The sequence below is a fragment of the Triplophysa dalaica genome, chromosome 4 (assembly GCF_015846415.1).
Source record: "Triplophysa dalaica isolate WHDGS20190420 chromosome 4, ASM1584641v1, whole genome shotgun sequence".
Taxonomy (NCBI): Eukaryota; Metazoa; Chordata; class Actinopteri; order Cypriniformes; family Nemacheilidae; genus Triplophysa; species Triplophysa dalaica.
The window spans coordinates 2,888,969-2,916,183 of NC_079545.1; the positions used below are offsets into that span (position 1 = coordinate 2,888,969).

The window sequence follows — 27,215 nt, forward strand, 5'->3', positions numbered from 1 at the left end:
TTGGTGATATACAGGAAGCAGTATTGTTGTTTTCATGGTCTCATGTTGTTAAAAACCTGCATATGAAAGAATATATTTTTTAGAAATGTCTCAGTGGTTTTCATACAATGGAAGTCAATGAGGTCCAATGTTCTTTGGCTTTCAAGGTTCTTCGAAATATCCTTGTTTGTGTCAGAAGAAAGAGAGTCATACACATTTGAGGGTGAGTAAATGATAAAAGATTTTCATTATTGGGTGAACTATTCCTACAGGACTTAGTTACTTAATCTTGTGGTCACATCCCTAACCGTCCACCTCGACCGCCTTCCAACCCCCAAAATGCATCAGATCCCCTCCTCCACTCGTCCAGTGACCTCATACATCCGAGTTGACCTCTTTGAATAACAGCGTTGTATTTTTCTTCGTCAGATATGGATTCTGCATTGTATGTTCCAAATAAAGATGTCTTCATCAGAATATAAAGTGGTTTCTGCATTAAAAGATCTTTTTGTCACCGTTAGCTTGTGGTGAACTATGAAACTATTGTTGTAAATTGCGTCTTACTGATCTATTCATAGTCTACGCAAATATGTTTTGTATATGTGAAAGTGATTTTCAGACTCTGCAGTGAGTAAATGTGATAATCAAGCTTTATATGATATAGCTTTCCTTTTTTTTCTTCAATCCATACATTAACAACAAGCAGAAGGAGCCGTTGGAGCCAAGATTGAGCGATGTTGTCAATGTTGCTCCAACGCATGCTCTGGGCATGTGTTGTTGTATCCATAGTTACTCTTAGATTGCATCCTAATTTGCCAGGCGTTCTCATGAGACCACCCACCTCCAATAACCCCCCTCCCCATGTGTATTGACCCCTGTGCTCCATTCCTCTGTGCGCGCCCTGTTTTCCCCATTCCCCCATAACCCTCCGCTCTGACATGAGGCTTGACGTAGGACGTCTCATTTTCAAATCAATGCTTTCTGGCCCTGCCCACCTTGAACGTTCAAAACAAGCACATCAAAACAGGGGGTCCCCATCTCCCACACCCCGAAGGCTATGACCAAAACAAGTGCACACAGAGAATCCTGACAAGCGAGCGTTTGAGCTTGAAAAAACTTTTGCCATACTCCAGGTTTTGTAAACGTTGAACTAAAAATTGACACATAGATCCGAGATACTGTATGTGAAGTGTTTCAGATGTATTTGCTTGTTTTTTCAGCCTGCGTAATTTTCGAATGCCTTCCAAATCCTTCTGGTTTCTAGGCGGGTTCCACGCCAACTATTTTGAACGTTTGTTGGTTTCCGGCTCTTACCCATCAAAAAACTGACAGAAACTGAAATATGAAACTGAATAAACAATATGACAGACAGACAGACGACTGTTTTCTTAACAGCTGTGTTTCCCGTTCCTTGTTAGAGCTTGAGTAAATTACAAGGCGCGATGGAAAGGCGAGACCAGGAACAGATATTAAAACTTGTGATAGAAGAACAACTCATTAGAGAGAACTTAATGTCAGAAATATAAAATTACAAAAATAACACTGTGACTGGCATCTACATTCACTCGATTCATGAAAACTTAGCGCGCAAAACTTTCCGTCGTGCTGTCTGCTGGAACATATCGGTCAGCTTTATGGAATGAATGCTGTTTTTACTTAAACTAAAGACATTTTTTCCATAAAAGGATGTGCTTTTTTTAATCAAACTCTCTTTTGCTTGCTTCATCAACATCATAGTATCTTATCAATCAGGCTTGTGTGGGATGTTATGTCGGAGGACACAGCACCTACTGGAAGTCCACATATGGTTCGGCTTATGGGGTAAAATAAACACTGCGGTCCCTTCTTGATCTCCGGCGAACATTAATTTACTTAACTATATCCAAATAACCATATTCAGCTGCCATTTGCTCTCGGTGGGCCCCTGATCAAAAAAAGATACAATGTATCTTCAAGCCATGAACCGACACTTAAAACGGTATAATTTCATCCAATTTTAGCGGGAAACTCGTGGAATCATATCTGCTCAAGATCGGACGTTGACCTCCATCCAAATCTGCTGAAATAGCACAGCATGCTGGAACAATCTGTTCCATCCCAGACGCTAACCTAACATATCGATTGTTCTGGGAGCGGAGTGCATTGGAGCTGAGCTGGAGGACCATGTGTAGAGAAGCAGAGGAGACACCCGACTGGGGGAGATTTTAATGGACTCTGGCAGGTTCCTGTGGCCATGTCATTGTACATAAAGTCAGCTTGCCGATCCGCCCCGCTCCCCGAAGGAGCGACACCAGCTCCTCCTTCAAGATCCGACTGGCTTCACCGTTGTTTTTTGCTTTCTTTCTGAACACCGCGCGTCATTGAAATCTTGTGCACCTTACGCAGCGAGGTGGGATTTATGGTGGGCTTTTATCCCTTGACCGGTCGTAATTTCGAAAGGGTTCGGTTTTATCTTCTCACTCATAAATACGACGACCCCCAGAGTCGTAACAAGTTCCTAATACAGTACATGACAGCTATACTGTATGTAGGGCACGATCAGGTCTGCCGTGAACCGTAAATCTGAAAGGGGACTGAGTGCATCCTTACTAGACATCCTGGTTCAATAAACCCTTTCTCGTTTTTTTGTTACGGTTACCAGATGTCTGAACTAATGTAGAAAAACATGTGAATGTATGGTTACCAACAAGTTACACAATGAATATTGACTGCACAGATGTTATGTATGAGACTGAAGAAGAAATCTCTTGGCATTGATGCCCTCTGGTGATGCTCTGGCACTGCACACTTTCTACTAAGTGCTGTTTGAGGTTCAGACCACCTGCCAACGCAATTACTTATATTGTGTGGGATTTTATTTTATGTTGCTTTGGGAACAAATCAGATGCTGAGTATATTGATGTATAGCAGTACTAAGGCGATAATGCCCCCTAGTGATGTCACAAGTCACCGCATCCATTTAAACAGGTCCTCAATATCAACCCAAGTGATCTTTCTCATTTAAACGCCGTTTTTTCGTAGAATTCAATAAATGGCATAATCCGGCGGTTGGTCGGTCCCCACGTGGTACCCGGAGAGCGAATGTGTCCATTTTTTGCAGGACTGCACAATCTCTGCATACGCACAGCACTTACTTCTAGCCGATGATGTCATCTTTTAGTGACCCATCCCCCATCCGCGAAGAAGATTCAGTGCAGATCGGAGGGCTGGTGCACTGAGATACCTCAATGGTAATGATTAAGGTATGCTACGAACATCCTCTCGTTTTCCATTCGCTCAGTCAAAGGACCCAAAAGACATTCATTACGGCTATTTGTTGGAGTCAGGCTTCAGAACTGAATGGGCTGTACGGAATTTACGAGGTCTACGTGGACTTCTTTCATATAATCTTGTTATCATTTTTAATTTCATTTATTTAATTGAAAAAAAATCAATATTCTTATGAATACTCTCTGTCTCTGCCTTTGGTTTAAGTAACATCTGTGTCAGTATGTGTGTTTTTCTCTCTGTATGCGTGTGTGTTTGTGTATATTTGTCTAAATATGTGCCAGCCAGAGGAGGTGGTCTCCCCCTTCTCCTGCTTAGTCTTCACTCCTCCTTATGTTATCTTTGGCTTGTCTGATGGGGAATTGAAAAGCATTATACTGTATTTTTGCGGAGCCACTTTTAACAGTGTGTATTGTGAAGAGAGTTTAAGATCATTTATACATACAGAAAGAAATAACCTTCTTAAATGCGTAAATATGTGTTTGAAAAATATTTTTTGTGTGCACTACATATACAGTACAGATACATATTTGATATTTGATCATGTATATTTAAGCATTTGGCAGACACATATAACGTATGCATGAGTTGTCAAACCTATAATTTACTATATACTCTGCTATAGTCTGGCAGTGTAATACCTCTTTCTATAGCATTTGAGTTCTATACCTCAAATGCTACATGGGTCTGCAAAATGCTACATATAAAATATCGTCTTAATCTTTACATTTTGATTCAAATTTCTATTTCGAAAACCCTGACCCCTTAAACCTGTATCTCCTGTCCCTCTCCTACTTGAAGCTTTAGAGATTTGTCTACCTTAAGACTCTGCTGTCTGACATTTAGAATGATATTTGTGAACACAAGCCTATCACCTCACTCCTCTCCTCGGGCCGTCTGAGGAAAACGTCTCGGATTTAAGAGGTCTTCGCTAAGGGATCCTTTTGTTTTTTCTCGCTGAACCCGCCAGCTCCAGACTGAAGGAAAAAAACATACGTCTGGACTTCGATGAATAATAAACTGTTGTTTGAGATAATAAAGTTGATCACGCTCAGTCTCCGAGGCCACGCTTCCTTGATCGCATGCCAACCACCCCCGGAATCGACTACGGTTTCACCTCCTTAAAAAAGCCATAGGATTCTGGTAAATTCTTTAGCCATATGTACTGCACGTCCCAGTGTGAACCTACATCCATGCAGGCACAAAAAGAGTCGTTAGACAGGTGTTTTCTTTGGATCTGCGCTCGGCTACAACTGTTATCTCCGTCAGGGGTCTTTATATCCTGAAAGAATTTATGAAAATGACTGTACATCTCTAAAATACACCATATTTTGTCTCTATTAGGAATGAAAAAAGATTAATCCAGGTACGGTACAGCCAAAGAAAACAGCCTTCATGTGAGACCTAAAGAGTTCAACACAATATCTTTTCTAAAAATTAAAGGAGTAGTTCACCCAAAAATAAAAATGTGGTCATCATTTATACAACCTTGTGTCATTTTGAGTCTTTCAAAAGTGGAACACAAAAGAAGATATATTGAGAAATTACATTTACATTTACATTTAGTCATTTTGCAGACGCTTTTATCCAAACGCGACTTACAGGTGGGGTAGGCAATGGAAGCAATTGGGACAGCATAAGTACTACAAAAGCATAAGTGCCATCAAAAAAGAAGACTAGTCTCATTTAACCTAACACAGTATACAGAACCGTTCATTCATTCATTCATTTTTTCATTTTGTTCTTAGTGGTCTTGTTCTTGTTCTTAGAGAAATGTCTTGGTGGTCCATACAATGGAAGTCAATGGGGGCCAGTGTTGTTTGGCTATCAACTTTCTTCAAAATATGTTTCTTCTGCAGAAGAAAGAAAGTCATACAGGTTTGGAATGACATGAGGGTGAGTAAATCATGAAGGAATTTTCATTTTGGCTGTAAAAATGACAAATGACTCATAGGGCTCTCTCGTGCATTAGTAGTTTGATGGACAGGGAGAGCGCGAAGACAGAAATGTTTGTCTTGTTGACGGACGGCTGTTTTTGTTTAGGATGTAACAGTGGGGAAGTACCGCTGCGGTGTCGGTCCAGGCCTGCCAGGGCATTACCTGTCACTACAGACAAACTCTCCTCACATAAACAATGAAATCAAATCCTTCCTTGGACTCACCTGCTGCTCTGTTTTCATTCCTCTGATCGAGCAGGGATAGGGAAAATCCAGCACGGTTAAGAATCTGCCAAAGCTGTAAGCAAAAGACTGCCATCATAACCATAAACAGATCTAATCGTGCAAAATGCGAATCGCGTGGATCCGCGAGCACTTGGGGCTTGGCAATACTTCTGAGTAGCAAAACCACTCATTAAGTACAGTTATATATAATATGGCACGCAGTTATGCAGAGAACATATCAAAAATGTCAAACATGTGGAATTTGAAAGCGTTTGGCCAAGCGAAATGTTATGATACGAATTGACATTCTTTGCTTTTCGCAGCATCCCTATATCAAAGGTGGATTTACAAGAACAAGATGTGGGACAGCCACGAGCGAAAGGGCTCAGGTATTTTCGGAGGTTTAAAGCCATCAAATCTGCCACGTTCATCTCTCTGCTCTCATAACGTGAGTAATAAAACCCCCCCACGCTCCCTCCCTGGAGTATTACACACTGATCTATACAGATTGAAGTACAACATGTACCCTACTTAGCCAATCAATGTTATAGTCACTATGTCCTAAACTTAATTACAGTGAAATTGAATGCGGGGTCCAGAACTGCCCGAGGCGGCGGTGTAAGGATGTGCTCTGATGGTCTGCCTTCATTAATTTGATATGTATCTTCTGAAAGAAAATAAGATATAGCAGAAATGTATCAAATGGTGCTGGTGATAAGACTTCATCTTGACTAGTGTTTCTTTAAGATGACTTTAGGTCATTACGACAAAACATGCATTGAAATGATAGTAAAAGTAAAAGAAGTAAAGTAAGAAGTAAAATCACTAAAAATTTAATTATTTCGTGGTGTATTTGGGTGTTTTTAAAATGGATATGGGTAGTTGACTAATAAACCGTACCATATGTCCTATGGTGTGACAGCAAAAAGGTAGAAAACAAACTGTTAATAATACATTGTTTTATATTAGTAATTTAAAACGGCATAAGAGAGATTTATCTTTATTTTCATATTTTTTTAAATATTTGTTATTTTAAATATTTATCCATATACATCGTTATGCCAATTGAATAAATTATATTGTTACTGTGTTGTTGCTCTTCAATCTCTGGAGATTTGATGGCGTTCTCAATTGTGTTTCAAGTGTCAAGTCTCAGAATGGAGCAAAAATAATCTGGATTTGGGTAAATGTGATGAGAAAGCATATTGAGATCTTCAATAATATCGACTTCTGATTGCAGACTTGACAAATCTGAGCTCAGTTTGAGACATTGTTGAAATCTCTTCTGAAGCTCTATATATGTCTAAAGATTTCAGCCTCTTTTCCCGAAACGCTGGAAATTTCCATTTGTTCTGCATTTGATGTCTAGCTGAAATATCTGATATATGAAAGGCTTTTCTTATGGGATGGCATGCGTCTACAAACGCTTTCCCAGCCGTCTCTTAGTTTGACATCTCAACAACAGGATTAACAGAACAAAAACACTGAGACGAAACAAAACTTGGATGACTTTTATTCAACGCTGTCCAACACACACAGACAAGACATATTTTCTTTCCAGTGTTTTGACTGTTGCCGTTTAAAGTTCCTTTTTCAAACTGCAAACCTAAGTTCACCCAGAAAGGATGTGTTTGATGAAGGATGTGTAGTTAATGCAGCCGTTGGCGTCTTCTTGTCCGGCCATCAGACGGTCCACCTCGTCCTCTGTCATCTTCTCCCCGAGCGTTGCCAAGACGTGACGGAGCTCTGCGCCCATTACGGTCCCGTTTCCTTCTTTATCGAAGACCCTCAAACCTTCAACAAAGTCCTCGAAGGTTCCCTGGTCCTTGGCTCTAGAGATGTGCTGCAGCATGGGTAGGAAAGTCTCAAAGTCCAGGTGTTTGGTGTTCATATCTTCCGCTTTGGGCTTTCCCAGGACGGTCAGGACGTCAGCGTTGGTAGGGTTGTGACCGAGGGCCCTCATCACTTCTCCGCACTGAGCGTACCTGATCTTCATCTCGCCGGTCGCCGTCTCGTCAAAGAGCGTGAAGGCGTCTCTGAATTCCTCAATCTGGTCAGCGGTAAATTCCAGCGGGATGCTCTTTACGTCGAGCGCAGGCTCTTCTGGGGTTTTGGGAACCGGAGCAGGGGCGGCAGCCGGTGCTGGAGCCTCTTCTTTCTTCGGCTCTGGTTTCTTAGGATCTGGTTTCTTGGGTTCAATCTTTTTCGGTGCCATAATGCAGTGTTTGAGAGCGGAGATGGTATGAGAAGTGTGTGTCGTAAGAGCAACTGTTGAGCTTTTATACTGACATGTTAAGGTGTCTGATAAAAGTTATCAGGACTGGAATAGTGGCAGGGCTATATAGGGAAGTGAACTGGAACAAACTTGAGAGCTGCTCATACCAATGTAATGCCTCTGAGCATTAGATAAGACCAAACCTACCACAAGTTTCAATGAGACCCAATGATTGCTCTTGGAAAATAAATAACCCTACATCAGTAATAGTCTGTTAGGTTATTCTCCCTAAGAAGCCTTTTATCAACTGATGAATTATGATGACAGACGCTTCCTAGAAGAATATGTTATTGCTCAAATTGTGTTGCTCTGGAGATTTGTAGGAGCTATCAGTTAAAGTATCAAGTTAGTCTCAATGTTTCTCCCAAAATTACTTAGGCTTAAGATAAATGGAAACAAGCGAGACAGTTGTTATGAAGGTAGATTATGTAGGTATGGATTTGGCTAAATTTGATTTTGAATCTTCATATTGAGATCTTTAGTAATATTGACTTTTGATTGCAGATTTTTAAAAGTTTGAGCTCAGTTTGTGACATCTCTTCTGAAACTCTAATGGAGACATTTGTGAGATTTCGGGATCCTATTCTCATGAGAGATATCTGAATTTAAGCAAACTTTCCATGTGCTCTCCATTTATTTTCATTGATGTCTTGGAGAAATAATTGAGATTTTTAAAGTGATCTATACCTTTTATATTTTGTATTAACATGTAAGGACATCCTCATCTTTTTTATATAGAGTATGTATTTACTGTTCTACAGTCATTTACATATATGCATTTGGCAGACGATCATGTCTACCAATTGTGCTTTTGTAACACTTGGTAATGTTTCATTCCTATAAACACCTCTCTAAATAGAGACATCAAATTCAGTGAAAAGCAGATTTTAGTAGAACGTAACGGTCAGAGAGATGAGCAGTAGATCTGCGTGAAAGCAACAGTTTTATTGACATTATTCTATTCAACTTCCAAAAATAGCTGAAAAAATAATATTCCTTTTTTTTAAACAACACACAGAAGTGCATTTGCTGAGTCGGCAGTAATTGAAATTGTACATGACAACATAACTTTTAAATTTTACGCAAGAAGGAGTTTCCTAGTGCCACTATAACGCTGCTATATCTCGCCTGACTGGTGATAAGACCGTCTATTCTGAGAACGGCACATTCCACTCACTCACTCACTCACTCACTCACAGTGATATAGTATTTTAAGCACATTAAACACAAAAAAAAGACACTTGTAAGCATTATTTTTAAGTACTGAGATCCGAAGTGTGACCAAAATTGATTGGTCTTTGAAGCAAAATTTACATATTTTTTCTATATACAGCAGATATGTTTTAAACATCCAAGTCTGAGAAATGTATCATAAATAGGTTTAAATGACACAAGCAGTTATTTGCGGTTGGTTAAGAGCTCATTACTTAAATAAATTCCTGAGCATTTTCAACAACTTGAGGACTTTTGGCAAATGAAAGTCTGCCATCTAGTGGCTGTAATGTAATGTTTAGGTTTAGGTTGCTTTGGTGTAAGTATTCTGGAGTATTTTACGTAACTTTGTTTTGGCACTCTGAGGTCTGTCAGTAAAGATACTCTGACTGTCAGCATTCATTGACATCCCACAGTGTTAATGTGGCACAGCTGGACTGAACATCCATTAATGAGAACACAGCCTCAGGGCCGACTTTCTTTCTGTCTTTGTCCAGTGTGTCATACTGTGAAGTTCAACAAAAACCTAATTAATCCGTCATTGATTCTGTTTCTAATTTTGTAGTCATCTCATGACGCAGAAGCTCAAATCTTTTAGTAATAATATGGATTTTAAACATTTAAATAAGATTCTTTTTGAGAATAAGATTGAGTTGCAAAATGTATGATTTAAGAAAAAATAATCAGAATCTTTCTTCTGTGGCACACAAATAAAGATATTTTGAGAAATGTCTCTGTGGTTTTGTGTTCATACAATTGAAGTCAATGTGATGCAATGTTTGGATATTCCACAAAATATCTTCAAAGTTTGTAATGACATGAGGGCTAGTAAATATTGAAAGAGAAAGTTTATTCATAAAACATTATGGACAGTTTGGCTGGTAATAGATGTTTGAATGCTTGAATATCGATGAGCTCCTTTAAAGCTCCTCAGTACTGCTCTGCAGAGAGAAAATAAAACTTCTTTCAGTATGACATCAAATCTTATTTACCAGTCATTTTTAAAACGCAGCTCGTGATGTATCTTACCGCTTGTGAGTCGCTCGGGAACAGACTTCCTTTCACCATGGCACAGATGTCTGTGAAAATGTCGTCTTCATCTCGATCAGCATCCACCTGGCAGAGAACATCACATTTGTGACATCATCATGTTTCATAGCATAAAACTGGTAGTGTTTTGCTGAACAGCATCTTACCCTCACGATAAGACCTCTCTCCTGATAGTACTTGGCTATGAGCGAGATGTTGTGTTTGAATGTATGTAGTCTCTTCTCGATCGCGTGAGTGTTGTCGTCGGGACGGCCCTGTTGAGAGGCTCTTTTTTCTAAACGCTGGCGGAGTTGTTGATTGGAGCAGGCGAGCAAGATCACCAAATCTGGAGAGCCAATCTGAAAGAAAAACGATTAATGTGTCTGAAGTTTTTGTGTACTGGGCTATTTACATTTATGCATTTGGCCGATGTTTTTATCCAAAGCAACTTTACATTTGATCAGTATGCATACTATTTTGTGAGGTGGTTTATTTGTATGAATTTGTTTGAAGTGAATCGTACAAAATGGTATGCTTATTGTAAAAATGCAATAAGTCAAAGGGCAAAACCGAAACAGTATGTCTCTCATCTTAAAAAAATCAGAATAACTTGCCTGCTCCTCGAAGGTGAACGCCTGTGATATCTCTCTGGGAAATCCATCCACAATGAATCCTTTGGCATCTTGGTGCTTGATAAACTGTTGTTTCAGCTCCTCAATAGTCGTCTCCTAAAACAACAACAACAACAGCAGAACGGTACAACTTGTAAACAGGGTCATTATTGTAACCAAAAATAAAATGATGAAAACCTTTGTGTGATTCACAACCACATAAAATATAGGCCTTGAAGGTATTTGAAAGACTACATGGAAATGAGAAATGTTGCCTCAGCAATAAACGGTTGATACCATTAACTGGAAATGAATGAAAACTTAAACGGAAATAAAAGAAATGAAACTATATAGCAATACTAAAGTTAATGAATAAAATGGACGAACACTAAAATGAAACATGAAAAGCTAAAGCTAATTCAGCACATGAATAAAACTTAAAGAACTCAATGACATGCAGTTAAATTCAGACACAAACCTGAGGTGCCAGTTCTCCATTGGCAATAATCTGAGCAATTAGTTCCCATTTGCGATCACTGGGGGCGTGATGCAACAACTGGTTCCTTAAAATTTCCCCCACCGACACGTGCTGGAAATCATAGTGATGTGCAATTTTAGCCGTCTGAGTTCCCTTGCCGCTGCCTGGCCCTCCTAGGAATATGAAATAAATCCCATTTTACACCACAGACAAACATAATGAAAATGCTAATGTCAAATTAATTCAAGTCAAGGCTGCTGAATTTCATTTCATCCAGCTGAAAAAGAATATCGGCATTAAAGAAAAGAATAAATGAATGAAAATGTATTTTCGACTGCTGAAGCAGCTGAAGAAACAGTTGAGAGCGGTGACCACTCACCTATGATGAATATAATGTGCGGTCGTGGTTTGGACGGGTCAAAGACGTCATACTCTTGAATGAGCCCGGAGGATTCTGTCATGTCGGAGTCACTTTCTATTGAGAACTGCGCTTGAATTGGTGGCAGTCTGTCATATCGCCGATAAGGTCCTGGACCAGGCCCAGTGCCACCATCTAATGAAATAAAAAAATAACATTTCATTGTTTCTGTATGACCCCAGACAGCCTTTTGCTTCAATTTAAATGATATCATATCATATAATTCATAACCCTCTGTGTGCTTCGGCTTTTTTATTGAGATATTTTGCTAATTTTCAAACACTTGAGCCATCTTGAACTTTCTTTAATTTCCTCGCAATGCTCGTTTTTACAGACGTCTTTCAGATTTATAGCCCAAATGAAAACCTTTTTATTTGGTTGCCGCCAACATGACACAAACATTTATCAAATTAAGTTTTGAAGCTTGTGAAAAACATTACATAGCAACATTGTAGTATCTGTGCTTAAATTAAATTGATCTCAAATGCAGACGTGTCACTTTAACATACATCCACGTAGCCATCGATTTATTTTATTTCTAAAAGAGTGTTCATTGAAAGTTATTGGACTAAATTACCAAGTTTGCAGGGGAGGTTTTTGCCCTGTGCTGGGGAAATCGGTGGGAGTGGTTTCCGATCCGGCGTGATGAAAGTGTCCCAGGCGACGTGCTCGGCACCCCCCAGGTCTCGTGTTTTTTGCAGGCAGCTCTCCAAGAACGCCAAAGGGTCCTCGGGTCTGTGGTACATCAGCCCTGTTAACATGCTCTGGAATGACAAAATGCATATTATTGACATTATGAGTTTATTCAGGAAGATTTCAAGCTGAAATTCTAGAGCACCTCTATTATGTAAACTGCTTTATCGTATATCATAGTTTTGTTGGGAATGACTGATATTTGTGGATGCCTAAAATCTATACTGCGAAATATAATGCAATATTTTACATAATTCATTTTCATATATTGGAAACTGGTGCTAATATTTTTCAATATACAGCAATATATACATTGACAATATATGGCTATATAATAAACATACGAGAACAAGAACTCAAGATTCCTAAATGTCAAGGCGATGCGAGAGAGAGAAATGAATTCGTTCTCTGAATGAATGCAGTTCTCTTTGTATTGGGGAATAATAATTGCAATTTGTTATTTTATTCTTCCCACACGTGTCATCAGTTTAACAATAAGAGCTTCAGTCAGAGGAAGAGTGAATGGAAAATCCAAGCCTGTAAACAGCTGTTCTTTTTTTCTTTTGATGCAAATAAAACTGCTTGAGAATTTACATGTCAATCCTCTGAGGTATCAAACAGGACACATTCAGCTGCTGAATACGGGATAAAGGAACAGGTTTTTAAACAGAAACAAAACAAACGGCCGGTTTTGCTTGTAGTATCACAACAGACAGCAATGTTTTAAAGAGAGTTTCAATTGAAAGAAAAACTGCTGAGGCTGCAAGTGGACATCAAGTTTATGTTGTTGTATTACATGAGGTCACAGAATGTGTAGACGTGATCTCATGTAGTTTAACCTGAGGGCTTGCATTCCTGTATTATCGGCACGTTATGCGCATGCTTGAATTTGTCTGTGCATGTTTGTCTGCTTTCCTTTGCGATCCATTGGCCAGATTTCTAATGATGAGTCACGTAAAGTAAATTTAAAGTGCATAGCTTGTTGCCTTGGTGACAAATGTTCGTCAGGTGTTGAGACACGATCACAACCTTCACCCTGGCTGAGCAGATGTGTTTTGACCTAAAACACCGTGCTTCCTTTAAAACAGAAGAATCAGAAATGTGTGTTCCTCGTGCATGCAACATTTTTTGCATGCAACTACATGTCTCCCACACAAGCAGAAGCACTTGTTGAAGCCGTCTGATGAGAATCTTTCCTCCTGCGGACGCGCTTGAGACTTGGTGCTTTGCAATTACAGCAGCCTGCTTCAGAATCACCATAGAGACACATTCAAGTGTCTAATTCGGCGTGTAATTGTGCGAGGCAAATGGACACAGACTTTCTGATTAATTCATTTTATAAGACCTCATCAGATTTAAAGCTCCAGTGAGGTTTCCTCTAACATTTGTTGATGATAGATGATAGCAGATTTGCAAGAGGAAACATTTACATCGATCCATAAATTACAAGACAAGCTGGAGAATCAAAATGACATTTTCTAAAAGTGTAAACCTGTATGCGCAGACCTTGAAACATTGTTAATATTCCAAATGTGTCTTGCTCTGTTTTGTTGATATGTATGAGAAATAAAAGCTTTTTTTGAAGCTGTAAGACTTACCTCAAACAGGTGAGGGATCTGCCGCTTGGAAAGGTATTCCTTGGCGTCGTTTGTGTTCATGCTGTTGAACGTGTCGGATATCCAGAGCGGCGGAGCTGAAGCTGTATGTGTGCGCTCATCTGTTGCGCTTCAGCCTCTGAACAGCTGCTCTGACTCTGACCGGCGTATTCGTTTTTTCCTCTGCTGCGCTTTGCTGCCAATGACCTCCAGGTGATGCTTCTATATTCAACAGTAGTTTAAGTCAAGCTCATGAATACAGCGACCCTCAACATTGTGAGTAATCCTCTGATCCTGTAATTCCCAACCGGGAGTGCAATCGGTTACTGAGGGTACTTGTAGATATTTTCTAAAAGATAAATGAGTACTGTAAAAATGAATTGAATTTTAATAATAATAAAAATGTTGGGTTGCACAATGATTTGTTGCAACAGTTTGTTTTAGTTTATGCATAAATAATATTTGTGGGTGTACTGTATAAATGCACACACATGCATGTATAATTTAAAAAACAATATATATATATATATATTATATAAAAATATATATACACATGTAAATATTTCTTAAGTATGTACAGCACATGCATGTGTGTGTGTTTATATATAAATAGTTATAAACACAAAACACCCACTTATATTATGTAAACAAAGACTTTTATTCTGCAAATGATTAGTTGCAGCTAATCGTTGTTCAGCCCTAAAAAATATATTTCATAATGTATAATATAAACATAAAAAATATTACATTATTTAATAGGACATACATACACATATTTGTGTTTAAGTAAGGGATCATGTACAGGCAGCCGGAGGTTATCAGAGAAAACAACCGCGAAGGGGAAGGCGTTGTATCACACTGAAGGGGCTTTTTTCGAGATAACAGCCTGTACATTATCCCGCTTATTACACGGCTAATTGCCACATGAGAAAAAAACTGGACATGAAATGTGAATTTGAAATATTTGTGTTTCTTTTTTGTCAAACAAAAATGATAATCCTTTCATGATTTACTTCGTCATTCAAGTATGACTTTCTTTCTCTGCAGAACACAAAAGAAGATATTTTGAAGAATGTTGGGAATCAATCAATACTGAACCCCACTGACTTCCATTTTATGGACACAAAACTGTACATTTTATTGACATTTCTTTTTTGCTTCTACAGAAGAAAGAGCAATATTCACATTTTGATAAACATGAAAGAATTTTCATTATTGGATGAACTGCCCCTTTAAAGGATGTCTTAACTCATTTCCATCCACAGTAATGCATTGGTCATCTTATTTTTGTCTCTTCATAATGTCACTCAACAAATTGGGACTTTTTAATCCAATATGTTGATTGCTTTTAGTTTAAAAGTAAATTACTGGGAAATTCTGTCAATTTTAATAATTTTAATAACATAAAACACATTCAAGAATGGATGTTTTTTATGCTTTATTGAGCCTTATTTATAGGGCTGTGGGATATATTTTCAAAGAGAAAAATGCTTTTGTGGGCCTATACTATACTGAAAACCTCCTAATTTTAACAGATTATAGCCAAATACTATGATCACACCAGTTACTACAATAGTTCACAAAATAAGAACAATCCAATTAAACTATGCCACATTCATATATAAAGAAGTTACAGTACACAACAACTACAGTAACTATGACATTTCATCATAGTTTTTAGGGCTGCATGATTAATCGCACATTAATCACGATAATCATTTCTGCCTGCCATGATTAATAAGGCATAACCTTATTAATGTAAATAGCAAGCCCACAATGTCATCATCATGATAAGGTCAGACATTTTTCATTTTTGTGGTGGAGCGACACTATGTACATGTATTAAGTGTAATAAATATTAAAAAACTTTTTAACCGACAGAATAATCGAGACTATAAATCGTGAATAATAATAATTTTAATGACCGTTTTACCCATTATCATTCAGCCCTGATACTTTTGCTATTAAAAAGACAACACGGACACCATACTAAAACATCATGTTTATTTCAAAACAGCAAAACGGCATGTTAAACAGTGCTCATACTGTATGTTCTTTTTTCAGACAAACTATCCAAATTTTAGATCTCATCTTTGATAGGACACTGCTGCTAACTAGTATTTAGTTGTCATATTATTTATTACGGCAGAATTAGACCACCGACTGATCCCAACCACGGAAATCCATCGTCATGCCGAATGCAATTTCACCCATCTGCTGAGAATCACTAACTTCATATTCAGCATGTGCTGAGACATACTTTCCACTCGAGCTAAACGGACACGCACCTGCTCGTGAATTATGCGCAACGCTTGTTTGTCACGCCGATCTATACTGTTTTGTGTGAGAGCGGTTAGTAACTTTACCCTTCATAAGTATGTTAATCGTCGTTTTCCATGGTGTTGTTTTACTTCTGCACAAACATGATGAAACAATGTGTGGAACACAAACACTTTCGGACACTCCTGTGAGGTTTGGGCTCGCATCCGGGACAGCAAAATACGAATTAAATCACTTTGTAACAATTCTACTACTGTCCTACGTTATTCGCCTAAACCAAGCCTCTGAAGATCACGCAAAACGCACATCCAGATGGTCTAAGACCGTTGCGTGGCTGATGTCAACATAAAAGGTCTCTAACTTGATCCTTCAGAGGTTTTGGACTTATGATTCGAGTCTGTCTCATCTTTTTCGTCAGGATAAAAAGATACCCGCTGTTCATCCATCCGTTTGGATTGCACTTTCTGGATTAGGCTGAAGAAGTCTTCATCTGGGTCGTCTGGTGCTGGCGGTAAAGAGCATCTCTGGTCATTGATTCTGGAGGACTGAAGGGGAGGAGAGAGGTGATTCAATACCAACAAGCTTCCCTTTAACCAATGATGATCCCATATAAGAAACAATTGCACATCAACAGGAATGAAACCGTTAACCTGAGACATTACCTGGTATTTTATGAGCATGTTGAAAAACTCGTCACTAGGTTCCCGTGGACTGCACGCCTCGCACAAGTGTCCCACGTTGTTTTGCGCTATTCTGATGCCCAGCCGATCGCCTATACTGGCTCTCTGGTCGTCCAGTCTGCGGCTCTGCGAGCTGGCTATCAGGTCAAAGAACTCCTCTGTCTGGGTGAGAGAGATAAGAGAGGAAGCTCCAGACAGTAGAGGGGACTGAGGCATGGAGGATGTGGGCCCAGTCGAGGCCTCTTCGGCCTTGTCATTGGGTTGTTGAGGGTGCCGGCGGCTCCGGTTCTCCATGCCGCTGCTTTCGGGGTCTTTGTGCAGCGTGTAAGCGCAGAACTCATTAGCGGTGACTGGGCCTTACCTTTGAGAGAGCAGAAAACAGAGCCTATAAAACATTCAGAATTCTTGAGCAAATAGTGCTTGGTAAACATTCATCAGCAAGGTAGAATCTAGACGAACAAAGATCGGATGCAAGCGGGATGTAAAGTTTTGATCAAAGTGAATAATCATATCAGTGGGATTCCCAGTTGGAAAATGTTTCCAATATTCTCATATGAAGGATAACAGTTTATTGAGATAATGCAATAAATGTTTGAAAACATAATAATTCGATTTGTATATGAGGTAGAAAAACACTGGCATCTTGAATCTAAAAAGTTTGCTCGCTCGCACATGACATGGATTTAAGATGATGACTTGCATAAGTTCAAGTTGTAGTAAAAAAGTAAGAAATATGACATTATCAAATCAACTTGCTACAAGGATTTTTAAAAGAAAATTAAAAAAATTATCATAATAATATCTCACGCAATCGTTTACTTTCATACAACTAAATTACATATATTCTAAATTCTAGTAAAATAATGTAGACACATATGAGACATGACAAAGTTTTAAAATTACTTACAGTTATCCTTTCCAAAAAAGAAAATCCCAATAAACTTGACAAAGCGCTGTCTATGGGAACTTCATCTGAGATCAGCCACAGCCTCAGTCACTAAATGATTTTCACGCCAGACATCCCAAACACATCTTTGTGTCCCAAGATTGAGATGTATGTGTTACTGAACAATGCTGTCCAGCTCGCAAATCTGCTCTGACATAAAAACAAACAAACAAACACAAGGAAAAAATGCATTTATTCCAGCAAAGATGTGAATGACTTCCCTATCTTCCACACCCAGCTTTCCTGTGTGCAGGGCTGTCTGGTTTCGAGGGGGAGAGAGAAAGGGAAAGTGAGGGGGGAGAGAGAGAAATGGGGCGCAGTTGCCCCTCTCTGCTTACATCATGGTTGCTATAGGAACTGGAAATCGGCTTCCAAATCTCGCTCCTGTTGTTCACTCGCACACAGGGATACATACAGCAACAAAAACACACACACACACACACACTGTCTGGCACACAAACGCACACACACATTGGCTTGCATTCCTGCATTGTTGAGTCCCATTCATCGCCTCCTGGGGGATCAGTTGCCTCTCTCTCTCCTCACAGTCAGGAAAACTGGAGCACAGTTACACCAGGATACAGTGGCCGAGATTCCTGATATATCTGTCATATTCACCTCTTTGTTGCCAGTGATGCCAAGCCACCGTTCGTAGAGCGCAAGGAGGGGAGGGGCTGGCTTGGAGGCTACAACACAGAGGAGGCGATAACCAATGATTGTGGGTTAAACCAAAGCAACGTACTGTGGCCCAAGGCCCTTTGGCGGAGATGAATGGATGAATGCCACTCCATTTAGAATTCCCCGGGGGGAATAGAGCAGTCTTTCTTGGGATTCCCTCCAGTTCAGCTCCATGTGCCAGCCAGCAGGCAGCTGCTAGGGCAAGACTCTCGCTCTATGGCTCTTAGCACATTATATGTGCAGTACACATCACTGCAAAAGTGGGAACAGACAGGGCATTGAGAGAGGAAAGATGTGGTTCTGCAGTTGCACGATTGTTTCAATTGAGACAAAGCAAGCTTCGGGACAGTATATAAATAGTACATAAACTCTAAATACATTTTCGGAAAAAATAAAGAGACCACTCCAAATGTTCATTAATTCAGCATTTCTAGATGTGTTGTGGCCAGTCCAGTTCAGTGTCAGTATTTCAACTAAATCAAACCTCAGGAGTGACAAAGTTACCAACAGCAACATGAAAGACTGACAGCAGGATAAGCTGCGATAAAAATCAAGGTCGCCACATAAAAAAACTTTTCCTAAACACGTGTAGAAATATGATTGTTGTATTGCATAAAGGGGAATATGAACTTGGTTACTTTGCAGAATTTTTGGTCTGAAAAAATACAGAGCACCTTTTCTGTTATTTTCCTCCAGTTTTTCATTATCTGCAAATAAATACAAATAGAAACAAGGTTTTTATTTAAATATGGGAGAAATATTTTTAGTACACAGAATAAAAAAAATATACTTTTTGACAAAAACACTTAGAAGTAGATTTTGAAATGGTTTCTCCGTATGGCTGTATATGATGGTATATATTAATTTAAATTAATTTAGTTCTATTACTTCACAATTTTGCATTTTGTGCAATCAGCTTTACTTTAATAACGTTTTAATGCTGACTGTAAAAATTGTTTGTTGCTTTAATGAAAAAAAAAAAATGTTACCGGGCTGCCTTTAATATTTATAAATTGAATTAACTAAAAATTTTGTTTCGCATCAAATTCACGTAATAACTAATATTTCTATTCACTGAAAAAGGCAGCCGGTTGACTATATAAGTTGAAACAACAAATACATTTTTACAGTGTAGAAGGACAAACAGGGAATTATGAAATACATTTAAAAAAATCATTAGTAATTCCTTGGCAATACAAACTGTAAAATATTATTTTCTGTAGTTGTATGCTTCATATACACACATGTATATGTTAATGTAAATCTTACAATGATCACATATAAGTAAATGAGATCTGGGCAGTAGAATTTTGGATGCATAAAGGAATTGCTCACCCAAAAAATGTAATTCGTTCATCATTTACTCACCTTCATGTCATTCCATGTATGACTTTCTTTCTTCTGCAGAACACACAAAAAATATATTTAAAAGAACGTTGGTGACCAAACAACATTAGCCCCCATTGATTTCCTTTCCACATAAAACCACTGAGACATTTCTCAAAATATCTTCTTATGTGTTGCACAGAAGAAAGAGTCACACACGTTTTCAACCTGATGTTCAGCACGAGCCAAGGGAAAACAAATGTCTCCTGTATCCTGTGGCTAAGCCCTCATAAAATATATATTTCTGCAATCTCATGTCCCTATTAAGACAACAAGGTCTTTAGCCGCACCACTGGAGTGAGAGCAAACATCACCCATCTGTGTAAATGCACAGCCAGAAGCTTTTCAACCCTCCATTAGGTAAGTGCTCTGTCAAAGAGGAAAATCCATAAGCTTTTGTTCACTAAGGCATTGAGCAGTACCTGTCAGTTACAGTAGGCATTCACTCCCAATTCTGCATTACAGACTGACACAAAAGCATCATGTGTGAATACAAACTTACCTGTTTCCACAGCGAACCGTGTGTTCACAGCATCATACAGAATGCATTTTAAAAAGTGTCATTTTGAGAGCACATTCAACATACCTTGATATATTAAACACTTCTAACTGCTGAAGACCACCAGTAGGACTGCAAGCAGGACCCCCTCACCAGTGCACCCGGGTTCCTGTTAATCATATGACCTTTACTATCACTGTAGATAAACCAAATTCAAATTACACAGTTCATGCTTCTAGTCTTTCAAGAATCATACTATATTTCATCTTTGTTTTAAGGTACTCCACGCTTAATATTTTCTCTTAGTGCCCTTCCACGACCCTGCAGAGGATAACGGTTAGAAAAAATATACCACTGCAGGCCTTGTTTTCCTGTTTCAAATTGGGACTGTTTTGAGAAATTGTCATGATTTTAGGACGTATTCAATACAAAATGAATTGTTCACATGGTTACCTCTATTCAACATTATAAATGTATCCACATAGTTCGATTTCAAAAGTTCCAAACTGTGTTATTTGTTATTGTAATATTTATAGATTAAATAGACAAATACATACATTTTAACAAAATTTTACATTAAAAGCATTTATCAATACAGTAATTTTATTGATTAAATGTACACAGCAAGTCAAAAGTTTACTAGTATACTGAAGATGTGACTCATAATCTTGTCAGGTTTTTTGTGTGTTATTGATTCTTTTGACAAGAGTATTTTGATATCATTTTCGATAAATAAATTTTGCAACCTGGACTCTGTACACTTTTTCCAGTGCCGTGTTCTAAATATTTAGTAGAAAGATTACAGCAGGTGTCAACGTATTTGATTTGTTGTGTAGTTTGTTTACATGACAATATTTTTCCAATATTTTGCATTCTTGGCTCCATGTGAATCATGTGATTAATAATAATAATAATAATAATAATGTATTTATGACTTGCATGCCAAATAAATCCAGGACAAAGGAGGTGCCATGTTCTTTGTCTGACCCGTTGCAGGTGAATGTTTGACTTTCATGAATTAATTAACATTTACATTATCAGGAAATGTTGAAATAAAACATATATTTTCCAATATTTTCAGGATCAGAATCGAATGTGACTCATCCACTGTGCCGTATACAGCATTGCACTTTCCTCTTGCATTCTTCAGGAACTCAACCAAATAAATCTGTATCAGCATTTATCAAACAGCATTTTGTCAAACAGATTTTTATCAATCAGCATTTATCAAACAAATCCAAAATGATTGTACCAGAGACACTTCTGCAGATGACTCATTTCCAAAGGTTTCCACAAGATGACACTCTTTCTCCAGAATTAGATTCAACATCTTGTGCACGGCTTTTGAAGAATAGCTCACCCACACCCAAAGCCTCAATGAGTCTCACAATGAACATCCAACAACAGAAACTAAGTCAAACAATTGGGGGAAAATCCTGGACATCTTACTAGAAAAGTTTGCAGGTTGACATGCAAAGGTTATGGTAATGTTGGTGAGCATTATAGGATATGTTATATATTAAATGCAAGATGAACTGTGTAAAATGAAGTTTCCCTGTAATTTCTTGTAAAATTTGTTTTGGCAGCTCAGGCTACAGGTGAAGTAATGAGATTATGTGTCCAGAAACCCCCGTAAACTCTGTTTAAACCACTATCTGCCACCAAAGATCTGCTCTCTGAGGCTCTTATGAAACATGCAAAAACAATTTGATGTTACACTCCCGACCCAGAGAGTAATTCTAGAAAGGCCATATTTTAGGTTAGAAGAATTTAGTAACACAGTAAAAAAGTTTTGACCATTTTCTTTCTAACACACAGTGGAGCCATCAACACAGCCTACATATCTGCTTGGAAAACATTATAGCATTATTCATAATATATCACAAGTAGCAATTTTGCATTCTTTAATAATGTACACGGTTGCCAAATAACCCTGCATTGTCTCAGCAGATCATAGAGAATGCTCAAACAAGTCTCAGTGTGGTGATGTTTTGCATGCTCGGCGAAATAGAGGCCAACGTTCAAAAAAACGAAATGAGGAGAATTCCCCTGAAAAGCCATCCAGCTCGACGAAACCTTTTGATCTGACACATTCACTGGGAGAGATGTTCTCCAGCAATGCAGCATCTTTATATCCCGTCAAAGCTCTTGAGGTTGAAAACAGAACTCATTACTGCACCGCACAAAATCTTCAAAAGTCTTCGCAGAAGATCACGATGGTGATGTTACAAAAACTCCAACATCATTGTCTTGCAAAGATTGAGAAAATGATGACCAACCAAAAGCAAAGGACGTAATGTTCAGGAGATGCACGAATAGCTTACATGTGTCAGCAGGTCGTTGAGAGGAGGGTGTTGAAGATAAAGAAGGATGTTGATCGAGAAGATGAGAGGATGCTGACGAACATACAGGAGGTCTTAAGAAAACAAGGAGAAGGTTTAAATTGGACTAAGAAGAAACAGACACAAGAGCATAAGGTGTGGATGCATTAGGAAATATGAAATGCACATGTTTCAACTTTAAAATGTTGTCTCTATTTTGGGTATAAATGTGTTCTTACACAGGCAGGCAGTTGTGAGGAGAAGAGATGCGCTCATGTTCCTGAACAAGCTAGACGAATGTCTTTACTAGAGGGAACCAAAATGGGTAAGTATGAGTGTATATAAAACCACTATCTTCCTCTAGTGGGCAGTGTTAGGTTAGACAAGTTTACATGTCAACACACAGACACAGGCAGTGGAGTCCAAAAGTCTGAGACAACATTGCAAATCTGGGATTTAAAATCTAATTTAAAACTTCAAATAAAAAAGTTTTAGAATGAAAAAGTATGAATCAAATAAAAGTGGGGGTAAAAAGAAGGAATAGCAATAATTTTAGGCCGCAAATCGAATCAACTGATTTGTGACCTTGTTAACTCTTGTGTACATAAGAATCCATGCCTGCTGGAGAGCATAAAAGAGGAACATACTGTACCAAATACTCTCTATGCTGATACAACAATTTACATTTTATATTTCATTTGGCAGACACTTTTATCCAAAGTGCATTCAGTTTATGCACTTTTTTATCAGTATGTGTGTTCAAACCATGAGGTCACGCGACAATTATACTAAAGTTAATCTTATTTAATATTACACTGTAAAACTCTACAGTAAGTTGCTGGCAAACCTGCTGCCACACTACAGCTTTTATGGTGTATATTTTTAAGAATGGGCAATTCCGTGAAAATGTCAACCTTACCACGCAAAAAGTTTTTACCAGCGGTAGCAGAACAGATTTTTACATTTGGTTGTTCAAATACCCATGTGAGATCTCTCTTCAAATTTGTAAAGCATTTGTTTTATCTTTAGTGCATGATTTTTCACAGCCAGGTAAGAGTCATTTTCAGGATTGTCATATCCATAACGCTACATATTCCTCATAAATGGACCCATGAAAATGAATATAAAGTACCTATTTTATGTGCTATAAAAAGGCATCCCTTCTCCATTCATTGGGTATTATTGCTTCAGAATTGTGGATAATCATAGCAAATCTATATCAAAATTCTCTGGAACAATGACATGGTAGTCAAAAGTGCCCCAGAACTGTTTGCTTTTATAACGTTCTTCAAAATATCTTCTTTTGTGTTTAACAGAACAAAGAAAATTTACAAGCAATGTTTCCTACTGTGGTAGTCAATGGTGGCCGAGAAAGATGTCTTTTTACTAACATTCTTCAAAATATCTTCAAGTTTAATTTATTTATATAACACATTTAAAGGGAAATAGAACAGACTAAAACATATAAATAAATAAAAGAAGACGTCTATTAGTCAAGTATGACCGAAACCATTTAAGGGCATTCCCCTGCAATCCCACACAGTATTGTAATCTGGACAAGAGAATATTATGATCAACTGTATCAAATGCAGAAAGAAAGGAGTGTGGAGTCACCAGAGTCTGGAGCTAAGAATAAGTCATTAAGAACACGTAGCAGTGCAGATTCTGTACTGTGCATAGATTTAAAACCAGATAGATACCATTTTTCTTACTGAGGTTGAGCACAGCTTTCTCTAGTACTTTAGAAATAAAAGGTAAAATGGAAATGGGACAGAAATTGTTCAAACTGTAAGCATCGAGTGAAGGCTTCTTGAGGAGAGGTGTGACTATAGCCAATTTGAATTCTTCAGGGGCAGCTCTTGAGATTAGCGATTTATTTAGAAAGGACAACAGACCAGGTCCAATTGAATGAAAGATTTGTTTAAAACAGTGAGGGGGAATAATATCACTTGGGCAACAAGAAGGTTTTAAACAGTCAATTATGTTTTAAGATCCAAAAGAGAGATAGAATCAAAATTGCACCACGGAGGCTGAAAAACAAAGAGGTTCGGGCAGCGCAGTGATTGATGGCAGATCTTAGACCTCAATGTTGTTATCTTATCACCAAAAAACTTAAAAAAGCCTTCACATCGGGACACAGAGGGTTCATTAATAACATTAACACAGGGATTTAAGACTGAATTTGAAACAGAAAACAAAACGTTTCTGATGATTTTTTTCAATGATCATAGAATAGCATTTTGAGCCTTTCTAAAGAGTCTCCAAGGATCTTATAAGATATCTGTAATTTGTCCTTTTTCTATTTCCATTCAGCTCTTCTGCAAGCCTGTCTCAGGGAGCTAATAGTGACATTATGGTATGGGTCAACTTCAGATTTGGGTTTTCTATGCCTTCATCAGAACAAAGAAATTGAAACAGATTTGATGTGAATGATGACAGAATTTTTGTAATTGGTGAAGTGTTCCTTTAAGTGTAACAAAAGGAAATTATGTACATTTTCTGGGAAGTAAAATGTAGATTGAAAGCAGAATTTCTTATTTTTGGTTTGAATACTTCAAGATCTTAGATTTTTTCCCTCTATTCTCTCAGCATGATCATGATGCTTACATCACACATTCACTGCTGTTTGAACACATTAACGCATCTTTGAACCCGCGGTGCTCAGCAGGTTGACCGTGGTGAAGTTGGCAGTCCCGTGAGCGCAGCTGATCCCGGCAGGATTCGAAACCGTCTGGCAGCTCAGAGACAGAGTGGAGGCTCTCAGGAAAACAAACGCTGCTCTAGATACACGCTTTGACGACGAGACAGCCTGGCTGCGAATCACAGGCCACAGAGGGGATCTGAGACATACACAGCCCGCTGGCCAGGGCGTCTGTGGAGCCCAGTCAAGGGAAACTTTGTCTTGATTGTGTATCTCTGAAGAGAGATACAAAGACGGACATCAGACTGAGAGGAATGTCTGTACAAGAAGCGATCAAAGATGAAATGAGGCAGCAGGTATGTGCGTTTCAGGTCAGTACTGTAAAAGAAGATGAAACAGTCGTCACTCAGAAATACAGTAGATGTTTTTTTTTTTGTAGATAGGGGACTGTGTTTTGCAGAGAGAGGTTTTTTAAGCTACAGATTGATCTGACAGCAATAGAGCCGGAGATACAAAGTGATGACAGTGAGAGTACCGACTCCTCCAGCAAGGTGATGTACAGTTTGGACGTTGAGGTTGGCTGACAATTAGTTAAGTCATTCACTCAAAAACTATGTCATCATTCACTCGCCCTCGTGTCATTTTAAACCTGTAGGGATTTGTTTTTTCTGCAGAACACAAAAGAAGATATTTTGAAGAATGTTGGAAACCGGTACATAAGAAGTGAATAGGTGCCGGCGCTGTAACGTTAACATCGTTCTTCAAAATAACTTATTTTATGTTCTGTAGAAGAAAGAAAGTCATACAGGTTTGGAATGAAATAAGGGTATGTAAATGATGAAATAATATTTGGGTGAATCAATTATTCTTTAAATCAATGTTAGACACATTACTGATATTCTGTATTTTTCAGATGATACACAAAAAATGTAAAATCCATGGTATTTGTGGACATGCACAATTGCAATACCACTCATGCACCTTGGAAGTAGCGTAGTGTTCTTGGAATACCGTGGTATTTATCAGAGTACCATGGGATCATATGATACCATTTCTGTGCAGTAGTACAAATTGCAAATGTGCACTTAATGTTGTATAAGGCGACTGTATGTCAGAGTATTGAGCGCACATATCTGTCTGGCTCCTGTATTAATGGGATTTGAAGTGGAGAGAGCTGAGTGAGTTGGACGGCCAGCAGATCCATAGCCACCTTTCCCTGGCCCAAAGCCAGCAGTTTCTCAGAGAGGAAGAGCCTGGCATTACAGCGCCCTCTTCAGGCTCAGAGAGAACCTCTCCAGGAGCATTTTCAACTGTTTGATCATATTAACTCAACAAATTGAGTTACTCTTATATTATTATGGTTGATGCGATTTGTTTATGCAGAGGTTTTGGTTAATGTTGAATAGTACAGATTTGGTTTTTAAGCAAAGTATGAAGAGTTTGATTCCAAAATGAGATAACTCCGTTTTTAAGTGTGTTCAAATTCTTTTTTTTATCGGCATGTATCAGTTTATATCAATCAAACTGCTGTTGATTTAAGACATAATAACTAAAAAAATACAGCTAACTAAAATAATAAAGCATGATAACATTATAAAAAAAAAATTTATTGTAAAAACAGAGTTATCTCAATTTTGGAACCAAACTCTTCGTTTTTTTTGTTGTTGTTTTATGTAAATGGTCCTTATTATCAATTCATTATGGTTTTCATCCAGGACAATATGCTGCACTTGTCTTGGATAAACTCAATCATAAGCAGAAAGAAGTTCTGATAAGAACAGGTGACTTTATGAAAACAACCAATTAATAAACCTCATGAGCCCGCTTCTAAAGAAGGTATTTCAGCTGTTCATTGATTATATTTACATTTCATAATATTTGTCGATTACCCAAAAGTAAAGTACTTTCACTGAGATGAAGTGTAGAAATTGCCCACTCATTGTCTATTAACACGTTTTTCTTAATTGTATATAATACTAAACTTTCTTTGTTCTGATGGACACAGATAAAGATATTTGGAAGAAAGCTTGTAACTGAACAGTTGTCGGCCACCATTGACTATAGG

General features: G+C 38.3%; 3 protein-coding genes across 3 annotated transcripts; all 3 read right to left on the reverse strand.

Moving 5' to 3' along the window:
* Window positions 1-6,904: 6,904 nt before the first annotated feature.
* On the reverse strand, window positions 6,905-7,672 carry cmlc1 (cardiac myosin light chain-1). Its single transcript, XM_056745981.1, has one exon. It carries the CDS (start codon window positions 7,621-7,623, stop codon window positions 7,021-7,023), a length of 603 nt encoding a protein of 200 aa, XP_056601959.1. The 5' UTR covers window positions 7,624-7,672; the 3' UTR covers window positions 6,905-7,020.
* Window positions 7,673-9,768: 2,096 nt separating this feature from the next.
* On the reverse strand, window positions 9,769-14,145 carry ak5l (adenylate kinase 5, like). The gene is made up of 8 exons (XM_056746798.1): window positions 13,723-14,145; window positions 12,009-12,195; window positions 11,393-11,566; window positions 11,014-11,186; window positions 10,539-10,652; window positions 10,092-10,283; window positions 9,925-10,011; window positions 9,769-9,836 (listed from the first exon to the last, which is right to left on the reverse strand). The coding sequence occupies exons 1-8, from the start codon at window positions 13,780-13,782 to the stop codon at window positions 9,816-9,818; spliced, it is 1,008 nt and encodes a 335-aa protein (XP_056602776.1). The 5' UTR covers window positions 13,783-14,145; the 3' UTR covers window positions 9,769-9,815.
* Window positions 14,146-15,630: 1,485 nt separating this feature from the next.
* gpsm1a (G protein signaling modulator 1a) lies at window positions 15,631-17,885 on the reverse strand. Its single transcript, XM_056746722.1, has 3 exons — window positions 17,587-17,885; window positions 16,662-17,040; window positions 15,631-16,544 (listed from the first exon to the last, which is right to left on the reverse strand). The coding sequence occupies exons 2-3, from the start codon at window positions 16,971-16,973 to the stop codon at window positions 16,356-16,358; spliced, it is 501 nt and encodes a 166-aa protein (XP_056602700.1). The 5' UTR covers window positions 16,974-17,040; window positions 17,587-17,885; the 3' UTR covers window positions 15,631-16,355.
* Window positions 17,886-27,215: the final 9,330 nt, after the last annotated feature.